We start from the raw sequence: 13,606 nt of genomic DNA on the forward strand, positions 1-13,606 counted from the left end.
GGAGGAGAAATCTTTTTATTGATGTCCAGTTAAAATAGAAAATGTATCATAGTCTGGATAGCTGCTTGAAAAAGTCTCAGGAATTGTTGTGAAGTAGAAGACTTGTGTGTGCTTCAGAACCAATTTTGCACTGGAAGATGACAGATTAGTATTTATTTATACTGTACTACTATGTCCCTGAAACTTGTATTTACTGTGCCTAGAAATAATCTTTCTTATCCATCTGGACAGTCACATGGGTTTGTATACATACGAGTGAGACAGCATTGTCTAGCAAGTGGGTATTCCATACTACACAGAGGTCCTTTGAGCTGGGTGTTTCAGCACCATGGACAGAAGACTCAATGTAACTCCAGAAGCCTTGAACCAGCTGTTAAAGGAATACAACATGAGCAGACTGGAATTCATTGCAGCATATGGTCTCAAACCCTTAGTTTATATACCAGAGCTTCCATTCAACGCCAAGGTTATTTTCCTGATCTTGTACATAATTATCTTTATACTTGCTCTGTTTGGCAACAGTCTGGTAGTGTATATAATTATCAGGAAGAAGACAATGAGGACAGCAACTAATATATTCATCTGTTCACTGGCGTGCAGTGACTTGCTGGTAACTTTCTTTTGTATTCCCTTCACTCTGTTGCAGAACATTTCGTCAGAGTGGCTAGGAGGTAAATTGGTACTATTTGTTATCTATCTATCTATCTATCTATCTATCTATCTATCTATCTATCTATCTATCTATCTATCAATCATCAATTATCCATCATCTATCTACTATCTATCTACTATATATCATCTATCTATCTATCTATCTATCTATCTATCATCTATTATCCATGATCTATCTACTATCTATCTACTATATATCATCAATCTACTATATCATCTATCTATCTATCTATCTATCTATCTATCTATCTATCTATCTATCTATCTATCTATCTATCTATCTATCTATCTATCATCTGTCTGAATTTGTCAGTTTATTTATCTATCAATCTATCTATAATGTTATTCATTGTTTCTTTATTATTTTAGCAATAATTATAAAGTTGCTTCCCAGTATGAAGCCAATTAATAATCATTTATAACATAAGTATTCAGAAATGAAATAAGACAGTTTGAGTCACATGGTTTGAAAGTTGAAACTGATCAAAGTTTGTATAAGCTAAGTTCTGGTTCTTACATGTACTCAGCTTTATACGTATTTTATTATGAGCACACTGCATGTAAACTTTGCACTACACTAAATAACTTCTTATATTATGCATTCTGTATACTTGGGTACCCATTATAGTCAGCAAATTACTAAATAATACATATGCCCTTCATAGGCAGATATATGTTTGTGAACAGCAATTGCACATGTTAGTGACAGCAACCTGGCAAAAATGAGTTGAAATGTTAGAGAATATTAAATATACCGTTGCTGAGAAACACCAGATTTGTGATCTTAGATTATTTTTCATTACCTAGACAGAGTTGTGGATTAATTAAAGACGCTATAGATACTACAGATATTATTTATAATATTAAACTGTATTGGTTCTGTCTTTGAAAGTTTACAAACCATAGGAGGCAATGTATGGCTGTCCAAGTCAATGATATGTTTCAGAGTAAACTTTTGAATAAGCTTTCGTCACCTGCTCTCAGTTTTGTGACACAGGCTATATTGACAGGCTATGGCTTGCAGCTGAGTAATATATATATATATAGTCAATAAATATCCTTCAATTTTGAGACTTGAGTCACTAGGGTATATACATCAAATGATCACATGCAGTACTAATGAGATTATTCATCAAAGAATTTAAAAATCTCTGTGTGCCTTGATGAATAAACTCTATAGCATAACAAAGAATGACAACTTTTCCTTCTCCTGTGAGACAGGTAAGAAACTTTAATGCACATTTCCCACTGTGTTGTACAGCACTCATACTGGAAATTGATGTATACAGCCAGATTTCAAACACAGGAGGATGTCAAGAAAAGAATGCTTAAAGGGACATAAAACCCAAATATGTTCTTTTATTATTTAGCTTGAGAATACAATTTAAAAAAAAAAAAAACTTTCCAATTTACTTCTATTATTTAATTTGCTTCATTCTCTTGTTATCCTTTGCTAAAAAGTTTATCAAGGAAAGTTTAGGAGCAGCAAAGAACCAAGGTACTAGCTGCTGATTGCTGGCTGCATATATACACCGATTGTCATTGGCTCACCCATTTGTTGAGTTAGAAACCAGTAGTGCATTTCTGCTCCTTCACCAAATGATGCCAAGAGAAAGAAGCTAATTTAATAATAGAAGTAAATTGGAAAGTTGTTTAAAATTGTATGTTCTACCTAAATCATGAAATATTTTTTTGGGGTTTCATGTACCTTTAAAGGGACATATTGCAGATCCTATGTAATACAGTAGCTTAGCCAATTAACAGCAGCATATGCATGTAGCCACCAATCACCAGCTATGTACTGAAAAGGAGTGGTAATGTGTTGCAGCTCGTAACACCACCTTATCTATGTGTTTAACTCATTGTTAGCATTAAAGCCTTTTTATTTTTCACATCAGAATAGCTCTGTAATATTTTGCATCATTATTTATAGGACTTATTTTAGTAGAAACTACCATACTACTATCACTGAATGGATATTAATGTATGATAACTTTTCTTGGTGCTTATAGTAGTCAACACAGATGTTAGGATACAGACATCTGCAATGTTCATTATAGTTGTATTGTTCTGTAGTGTGAGTCCATCAGTGCACAAGTGTCAATTGCCTTCTCTCTTAACATATACAAGAAAGTGATCTAGATTATCTCTGTATATCATCTTCATCACTAACCTGTGACAAATATCTTTGAGACAGTAATTCAGGGAGGCCCTACCGTTCATTGCATGCCTCTCATTTACTCTTTTGTTTGAGGCACTAATATCATTTTGTATGGGATAATTCTGTACCTATATATGACTTATTTACAAATACATATAGAGATGTATGTCTTATGACAGGGTTGATACCCCGAAAACGTTAACATAATAAATTAACAGAGGACTTTAACCTTATCAGCAAATGCTCTCGGTGGATTTCTTTGCATCTATTATTTGGGAAGCACCCTGGATACAACTAACAAACTGTGAGTGCTGGCTTTTCTACATTATATATATATATATATATATATATATATATATATATATATATATATATATATATATATATATATATATATATATATATATATATACATATATATATAGAAAAAAATAGAGAAAATATACAAAAATATACATACAGGTATGAAGTGCTTTGTTGTGTTTTTATACTGTTTGTGTGTGTTTGTATATGCATATATACACACACAGAAACACAACACACACACATACAGAAACACCACACACACTTTTACAAAGATGCTCACTGCTGCTTACCTCTCTTATGCAAAGAAAGGGAGAAAGAATACATGCAGTTACCAAGTGGTTTGGTTGTTCTGTATCCTGCTGTTGTGACCATCAAATGTGATTCACAGTGACAAAACACAGAAATCAGTGTCTTGTCCTTCATGTGCAATAGCTACAGTTCAATTGCAGTCACAAACAAAGCAGCTATTAGGGCTTGCTTGTCTTTTGAGGTGATTCTGAGGATACTTAAAAACATGATTAGACATATGACATTTATCATGACTGGGTGACATTGCATACAACAGTATATCAAAGCATCATAAAAGCAGGCTCTTCTGAAAAGCTAAAAAAAAACGTTAACACTGTCTCTAAGATTTGACTTCCCCTCCCCCAAGACATTCCGTTACTGGCTGGCCAGATTCACATAATTCTATATTATTGGCAAATCTCCTCTGTACTTCAAGTCATTTAATCAAGCTCAATCCATTCATCTGTTTTATCCACTGGTATATGTTTATTCACCAGGACATTCAAAACCCTCTGGCATCTACTGTCTTTTGAATAAAAAACACATTTCTATAAAGAAAAAAAACCTATGTTGTGGAAGGAGAAAAAGAAACTGAAGAACAATGTAAAACAGAGAGAAAGAAAGAGACAGAGAGAGAGAGAGAGAGAGAGAGAGAGAGAGAGAGAGGGAGGGAGGGAGGGAGAGAAGAAAGATAGAAAATATATTACCATATTTTGAATGAACATTCTATTTTAAAGGGACAGTATACACCAATTTTAATTTAACTGCATGTAATATACACAACTATAAAGAAGAATATGTACAGATACTGATATAAAAACCCAGTATAAAACCTTTTAAAAATCTAGAGGCTCCCAATAAAGAACCATTGATGAGATTAGGCTGGGAGCAGACCCCTCCTCCCCTGCATTTGAAAATACCCATTATACAAACAGAAGCAATCTGAAGTATGTGTACATCAGTATACATCTAAAACTTGGGGGCTTGGATAGGAGTCTGAAAATCAGCACAATGTTATTAAAAAATTAGCAAAACTATACATTTTTACAAAAACACACCCAGATGGGCTATATAAATGCATCATCTACAAAACATTTATGCAAAGAAAAATGTAGTGTACAATGTCTATTTAAACTTTAATTCTTTAGAGGCTTAAAAACTGAATGCCATAAACATAATGATCATTAAATACAGAAAAATTACATTAAAAGAAGCATAATAAAAATACAGTGCAATAGCAATTTTAAATAAGCAGTCATTTTTTTTTCAGGAAAATTCCAAAATCCTAATTAATCACACAATTCCCTTACAATCAGGTAATATAACAAGTCTTAGGGGTGGCACTTTCTCCAACTGACACCCAAAATATTAAACAACTTTAAAAAAGAGTGCGCTCCAAGGCAAACTACTTGAAAATGAATATATATTTACATTTAATCAGATATACACATATACATCTTAAATTAAAAACGTGAAAATACTAAAAAAATTATAAAACCTCCGGTGGTATTTGAATCTTTCAAATTTTGGAAAAGAACTGAGAGGGTATTATACTCAGCATTGATATGTGAAAAATCTCGTTATATAAACTGCACAGCCGTAAAAGGCAAACTGATTATAATGCCCCAAAATTTCTTTATTTGATAATGCTGTTCCTTTTTAGATTTCCTCCGCAATTATCAAAGCAATTTCAGTACATTCTCAGTTTCTAGCAATTTTTATCCTTATAAGCTCCCCTCCACAGATATTATATTTATTTACGGTACCTCTAGCGGAGTGGCGACAAAATCCTTCCATTCCTGCCGCATGTATCATGTGACATCCATTAGCAAATCACAGACTCATTTATGTATACACTGTAATCTCTTGCACATGCCAAGTAGTTGCTGGTGACTTAGAAGCTGTAGATATAAATAAAACAAATAGTCTTTGCACAATCTGATGATAAAAGTAAATTGGAAAGTCTTTTAAAATTGTATGTTCTATCTGACTCATGAAAGTTTAAGTTTAATATTTTGACTGGGATATAACAATGCAACTCATGAAAGTCTCAAGTAAATTGTTTCAGTACTTTTGAAACTATTAAAAATAAACACCTCTCTGCTTCTGCATTTCCCTTCCCCTGGGGGCTTCATCATGGTGTAACCTAGGTTTAAAATCTGCTCCCCTCTTTTGAGGCCAGTTATAAATGAGCTGATAAAGTCTCACAGAGTTTAGTGTCCTTTGTCATAATGTTTATCTTATATCCTTTGCTATGACCATTTGAGGACTGATATAAATGCACTTTCACAAAAGCAATATTTTGCACTCCACTTGTAATGTAGCCTAGAAAAGGGGTAAAAATGCAACTGTAGGTACAAATCCCAAGATCCAAAATTCCAAAATCCAAACTTTTTCTGAAATCCAAACTTTTAATTAATATTTTTTTTTAAAAAAAATAAAATGATCAAATATTACTAATTTTCCCTGCTTGTAACTTGCCATCTTCTCTGCCTTTGTCTTTGGTTTGGTTTTTGTGTTTAAAATGTAAATAATAGTGTATATTCATTTGTGTATATTCATTTAAAAGAACAAATATTACTTTTCTAAGTAAAGTACTGTACTATATATCTGAAGGTACTGAGCATACTAAAGTATTAGAAATTAAATAAAACTACCTTTAGGTTACATGTATAAGATGTATTATGACATGTAAATATTGCCTAAATGAGATAAGATGTTGTTTACACTTGGTCCCATCCCCTCTCCAAACTGTCCCATTTTACAGATGCAAATATTCCAAAGTCCAAACTATTCCAAAATCCAAACCTTTTCCATTCCCAAGCAGTTTGGATAAATGATTTTCTACCTGTATATTGTTTTTATTTTATTTTTACGATGAATAATTATATATTCTATGTCACATTTCCTTTAACATCAGAAGGTTTTGTTGTCATTTTTTTTTCAAGAGACAGAGAGTTTGAGTTTTGCATTTGAAAGGGTTAAATATCCTACTTCTTTGTAGTGGAGTGAGAACTTTAACTGTGACATTAAGATTTATTTTTGCCTTTGAAGAGCATTTATCAGAATCCACTGACATACGATAATTCATATTTACTTGGTATACAGTACAGGGTCCATTTATTAAGCCCCATCATTTCAGGTCTGCCTAAAAAGGAAGTTAAGAAACAGCAGACGTAAGGCCGTTGCTCCTTAACTTCTCTGCCACCTTTTTGGTGGCGAACTGAAATCATCCCCATCAAATCGGGATGATTGATGGCCCCTGCTAGCGGCCGATATTGGCCGCCAGTGTGCAGGGGGTGGCATTGCACAAGCATTTCACCAGAAATGATTGTGCAATGTTAAATGCCGACAGTGTATGCTGTCGGCATATATCGAGGTCGAGCAGACATGATTTGCTACAGCGAATCATGTCCGCTCGACCTTTGTTAAATCTATCCCTACATATTAACCTATCCTGAATACAAAAGGTATATGAAAAACAGTGCCAGCATGTAATGCATGACCAAGTAAGACTGAGCCCAATCATACTGTCTGCTGTCATACACTTTTCTTTCTCTAACAAAAACGGGGCAGTTCTTAAAGGGACAGTAAAGTCAAAATGAAACTTTTATGGTTCAGATAGAATATGCAAATATTAACACATTTACGTCTATTATCTAATTTGGTTTCTTCTCTTCATATTCTTTATTGAAAAGCATACCTAGGTAGTCTCAGAAGCAGCAATGCACTACTGGAAACTAAATGATGATTGGTGGCTGTATATATATTCCACTTGTCATTTGCCCACCCCTTGTGTTTAGTTAGCTCCCAATAGTGTATTGCATATCCTTAAGCAAAGGATACTAAGAGAATGAATTAACTTTGATAATAGAAGTAAACTGGAAAGTAAAATTGTAAGCGCTATCTGAATCATAAAATAATAATTTTGGGTTTCATGTCTCCTTGAGCTGTACTATGAAATGAAAGGAGAAATCTGCTGGGTTTTTTTCAGTAGCATCTAAATATCTTGAAGCTTTACTTCATTTATAATATTGCTCATGAGGTATGATAAATTGATAATTGTAATTTGTAGTACTGTTCAATCATCATTGGTGCAGCAGGCCCATATATCCATCCTCATAATCATTATACAGAGCAGCATGAATAATGTTACTATTGCTTACTACCGAAGTATCTGTGAGGGCCCAAAAAAATGTTTGCACCAGGGCCCTCTGTTGAGTAGGTTCACTACTGTGTTCAATAGTGTTGGAAAGCACAGTGGGCAATATTCACAAAGAGGTTTATCCTTCCTCTCTTTAGCTTCACCTGTTTCTGAGTTTATTGTATGCAGCTGATTCACCAAAGAATGAAGAGATGAATGAGCTTTAGTGAATCAGTTGCACAGATTAACAGAAATGGTGAAGCTAGAGAGGCTGGTGATGAGATCAGTGAGGCTGGACAGGGTGGTGAGATAAGTGAGGCTGGAGAGGCGGGTGAGACCAGTGAGCCTGGACAGGATAGGGAGATAAGTGAGACTGGGGAGGCTGGTGAGATCAGTAAAGCTGGACAGGATGGTGAAATAAGTGAGGCTGTAAAGGCTGTGAGAATAATGAGGATACGTGTTGAATAGTCTGAAGAAAAGAGGGAGGCTGGTAACTTATTCTCCCATCATAAAAGGGATTTGAAGAATCCATCCCAGCAATCTTAAACAGTGGACAAATTATCTCCATTCTTACCAGTTCCTGTTCTATATAGCTGTTTCACTAAAGAATACTTATCTTGCAATACCTTAGTGAATCATGGCTTTTAGCGACTTTTTGACACATGGATGTTTTAAGCTGCATGCACAGTATTGTATTGATATCATAGCATAGACCAGGGATGGCCAACTGGCAGCCAATTGCCATAGTTTTTGTGGCCCTAGGAAAAAGCAGAGCTAAAAATGTAGACATTTATAGAAAATACATGATAATTTGCGTTTTTCATAGCCATAAAGTCATATGTGCCCCTAAATACAGTTCATGCACCTCACTCTAATTATGGGTGCAACCATTTTGGAACTTAGGTTTCACTACAGGTATCTGAAGGAGAGTTGCGGCACATGTGCAAACACTTCACAACTGGACTGTAGTAAAGCTAAATATCAACATGGCAGCGCCTATGACTAGAGAGGGGTGAGAAAAACCTCAGATATATGTTTATAAAATGTATTTAGTCTTTAATGTCATTCATCATTATTATTAACAATCACGCTAAATGTCAGAAGTAGCGACCAATCTGATGAGCACCTGTGGTGCCCACCCGGGGAGGGGCAAAACACGTCATTGGGGAACTGTTATAAGGAAGTAAGAAGAGATCATCTCCAGACTATTTTTAACGGCAGATTTGAGAGCTACTCACTGATGTCTTAAAATGTGAGTGTTGTTCGAAGGGGATACGGAGGATGGTGTCCAAAGGTGGGAGATACAGCTTGCTTGGCAGCCCAGGTTTGGGTTGTAGTTTGATGTTTTTTTCCCTCTGCCTTTTATACACTATTAAGTGCTCATGTCATTCACCCCAATACACTTTATTTATACTCACAAGTATTTTCCGTTCTAAGCATACAGTTGTGATGTGATCTTGCCTCTTCATATTGAAGGGATAGGAATGTAAAAATTAAACTTGCATGATTCAGATAGAGTGTGCAAATATGTCACTTTTAAAATAACTTCTCTTTTCAAATGTGCTTTGTTCTCTTGGTATCCATAGTTGGACATGAATACGCACATATCCTACACTAGTGGGAGCTAGCTGGGAAATGGTGCCTGTATACATTTCTCTCTTGAGGTTGGCTAACTAGATATGTTCAGCTAGCTGCCATTAGTGTAATGCTGTTCCTTCAGCAAAGGATACCAAGAGAATGAATCATATGTGATAATAAAAGTAAATTTAAAAGTTGTTTAAAATTGTATCTTCTATTCGAATCATTAATTATATTTTTGGGGTTTTCTGTCCTTTTAAGAGGAGCTATTGAGTGTACACTTTTTTTGGGCTAAGTTTGGGCATTTTCTATAGAGACATTTCTGTAACTGTGTTCTGCTAGATTGTTTATCTTCGTGGAAGACTGCTGTTTTTTGGTCTGAACATAATACTATTAACGCCGCAGTGGTGCTGTGTATTAAATTAAATCAAAAAGGAAAGAAAAAAAAACAATACGCATATAGCACTCTGGCCACAATGCTATAATTTGAGTCAATACTAGAATTAAAAATCAACTTTTATTGTTAATACTTAAAAAAAAAAAGGGAAAGAATACAAACTCAAACTGTGTATGTTATTATCTGCTCCCACTATACATTAAGGACAAATTAACATATTACTCCAAATTTTTCATTCTGCATAAATAAATAGCTCGAGGAGAAAGAAGCTGAAAGGCAACAATTTTCTCTGCACATCATACAATACAATGTCATTTTAAATTTCTGTTTTGATTGTAGAGAAGCAGAACCAAACCAGACAGAAATAGAAGAGGACAAGACAATTTTCTTAAAGGGACTGTCTACTTGAAAATGTTTATTGTTTAAAAAGATAGATAATCCCTTTATTTCCCATTCCCCAATTTTGAATAAACCAGCACAGTTATATTAATAAAGAGTAGCCAGAATCCTTGCACTCAAATGGATCGGTCAGGGAGAAATGCCAAAAAACGAACCGGCACCAATGAGCTATGATAAAAAGCTTCTTTTATTGGATAGATAGCACATAAAAAGGCATACACGCCAGCACAAAATACAGGTCAAACGCGTTTCGTAGTTCTCACTTCTTCAGTGACCTCTGACTAAACCTGAAAACACTCCCTTGATAAAGGCACTAACCATTCCCCTAACACAGGTGTTTAAAGGTAAGTCAGATTAAAGTAAGAAAATGGAGGGTAATTCATATACATTCATTTGAGTTCATTACAAACAATGAATAAAGGGTAAGCCTATGTGAAAACAGAATATGCAGAGAGACACTCATATGTATTACATTCTATGGATCAATTGGCTTACTTCAATTAATATTTAGAAATCATCATTCTCTTTGAATCACCCAAAAAGCCATAAATGATCAACATGTGTATAACATATTTAATAAACCTCCAAAAAGTTACCTAGTATCTAAATAGATGTGGCCCATTATAAGATAAGGTTATTATATTTAGCAATAATAAAGGGTCATAGTTTTTCATTTGAAATTTATGGTAATCAAGGTGAAACTTAAGTTTCAGTAATGAATACTCCACAATTATATTTCACCAAAAATAATTGTTATTATCTAAATAGATGTGGCCCATTATAAGACGAAATCATTATATTTAACAATAATAAAGGGTCATAGTTTTTCAATTGAGATTTATGATAATCAAGGTGAAACTTAGGTTTCAATAATAAATGCTCCACAATTATATTTCACCAAAAGTAATTATTATTAAATGATACCCTCTTCTCCAAATGTTACATGAATTCAGTCCACATAGAGTTTAATGTCCCAATCTGAGTTTAACCCTTTAGGGACCCTCGTATTCAGTTGGAAAATCCAATAGACCTCCCTTTGACTTAGTAGTTTTAATCTATTGCCTCCTCTAGGTGGTCTTTTCACGTGCTCAATACCCTGAAAGCATAGTAATTTACTGTTGCCATTATGTTCAGACTTAAAATGTAAGGCAACTGGAGTATCCGAGTCCTCATCACTGATGGATCTCAGATGCTCCAGGAACCTTGTTTTGAGGGGTCTGGTCGTCTGGCCAACATATTTAATGTTGCACTGTTTGCACGTGAGTAGATAAATCACGTAAGATGTATTACAATTAATGTATTCCTTTATATGAAAGGATTTTTCATTATCAGTAGATGTGAACGTATCCCCCAGCGTGGCATGGGTGCATGAAATGCACCTTCTACTGCCACAGTGGAAGAAACCTTTCTTCAAACTTAGCCAGTTTTCACTGGCAACTGTGGGGAGCATAGACGGAGAAAGAATATTCGCCAGAGTCCTAGATTTCCTTGTTACAAATTTACATCCCCCTTCCACTATCTTATTCATGGTATCATCTACCCTGAGTATGGGGAGGGATTTCTTAATTATTTGGCAAATATTGTCATATTCTTTGCTATAGGCCGTAATGAATACTGGTTTCTGCTGGTAATTAGCCTTTTTCTGAGTCTTATATGTAATCAGATCTTGCCTTGTCATATCATCCACTTTGGTCTTTGCTTCCTTCAAGTCATCGATTTTATATCCCCTTTCCAAGAACCGCTCAGTGGTTCTCTCAGAATGCACCTCGTACGCACTTTCCGTGCTACAATTTCTCTTCGTCCTCATATATTGGCCCTTGGGGATTGCCTTTATTACATGTCTTGGGTGACTGGATTTAGCCATTAGCAGAGTATTACCTGCACTCTCTTTCCTATATAGTTCTACTTCTACACAACATTCATTTGTGTTTGGTTTAATAAGAACATCAAGGAAAGGCATCTCTGTTCTACTCATATTCATGGTAAAACGAAGATTATGTTGGTTGTCAGAGAGATACGTAAAGAAGTCATTAACCATTGAATCATTCCCATTGAAAATGAACACCAGGTCGTCAATATAGCGACCATAATGAATAATGTGTTCTTTGAAGGGATTACCATCGCCAAAGACACGGGACAGCTCCCACCAACCTAAAAATAGGTTGGCATAAGTGGGTGCAAATTTTGCTCCCATGGCTGTCCCCTGTCTTTGGCGATAATAATCCCCCTCAAATAGGAAAAAATTATGAGTCAATAGGAATTCAATTGACCTTAAAATAAACTCCCTGAGTCCAGTGTCATAATCCGTATATGTCTCAAGACATGACTGTATGGCCATGATGCCCTTTTCATGGGGGATCGAGGTATAAAGAGATACAACATCAATGGTCACAATGCAATAATTGTCCTGCCATTTCACTTGTTCTATCTGTCTGATAAAATCAGTGGTATCTCTAATATAGCTCTTGAGGCCCAGTACAATGGGTTGTAGTAGGGTATCTATCATCGCACTTAATGGCTCGTTTAATGAACCGATACCCGCCACTATGGGGCGTCCAGGAGGTGAAGTCAGGCTCTTATGAACCTTTGGGAGGCAGTGAAAGATTGGTGCAACAGGATGTTCAACTAATAGATAATCAAAATTCATTTTTGTTATTGCACCAATCATCACTGCCCAATCCAAAAGGTCATGAAGAATTCTCCTATACTTGAATGTAGGATTAATAGGAAGTTTTTCATACACTTCCTCGTCTTGCAACTGTCTATGCACCTCTTTTATGTAGTCTGTCCTATCAAGGACGACTACATTCCCTCCCTTATCTGAATTGCGTATTACAATTGACGAATTACTCTTCAATTGTTTCATAGCAATCCTTTCTTGTTTACTCATATTGTCATGTTTAAATAAACCCCTCATGTCTGTGTTTTTCTTATGAAGTTCAATCAACTCTTTTTCAACTGTTTTGTGAAATACCTCTATGCTATTACTCCTAATGTGTGAAGGATAGAACTCTGATTTACTTTTGAATCTTGTCAGTGGAATGTCACTACTTTTTACATTTTGAACATTCTCACCTGCTTCCCTCTCTAAATAGTTCAAATCTATTTCAGCACATAAATCAGCAAAAGACAATATTACATTATCATTTGTTTCTTTGATAGTCTGATCCAAACATTCAGATTCATCCAAAACATTGCTACTACTTGATGTTTCAAAAAAATATTTCTTTAACGTCAAAGATCTTACAAATTTATTAATATCCACAATGGTTTGGAATAAATCGAAATGTGAGCTAGGAGCAAAACCCAGCCCCAATGATAGCACTTTTATCTGGTTATCGGTAAGTTTCACAGATGATAAATTAATGACATTTTTAGAGGTTAAACATATTTCCTGTTCTGAGACTGTCTTTGTCTCCTTGGGTAACGGTGCATCCTCCCCTGTTGCTGTACCCCCTGGTAACCCCTGCCCCTTCCTATGCTTTCTTCCCCGTCTAGTCCTACGTTTTTTTCTTTTGCTTTTGTCTGCAAGATGCCTTTCATGTTTTTTGAGACCTGGGAGGAAATAGTATCTGCATTCTCCCTATCTACAGTAGACTGTAAGACAAAAGTATTGCTTGGATTTGCTCCATCAACAACCCCTTCAAAATCAGATGAATCA

At 35.2% G+C, this 13,606-nt stretch overlaps 1 protein-coding gene across 1 annotated transcript in view; it reads left to right on the top strand.

Moving 5' to 3' along the window:
• The first annotated feature begins 328 nt into the window (after positions 1-328).
• LOC128663744 (pyroglutamylated RF-amide peptide receptor-like) overlaps positions 329-13,606 on the top strand; it is a 552,480-nt gene continuing 539,202 nt past the window's right edge. The window contains exon 1 of the mRNA XM_053718219.1: positions 329-671. Coding sequence (XP_053574194.1) covers positions 329-671 — 343 coding nt within the window. The remainder of the gene's footprint in view (positions 672-13,606) is intronic.

This window comes from Bombina bombina, chromosome 6 (genome assembly GCF_027579735.1).
Source record: "Bombina bombina isolate aBomBom1 chromosome 6, aBomBom1.pri, whole genome shotgun sequence".
Lineage (NCBI taxonomy): Eukaryota > Metazoa > Chordata > Amphibia > Anura > Bombinatoridae > Bombina > Bombina bombina.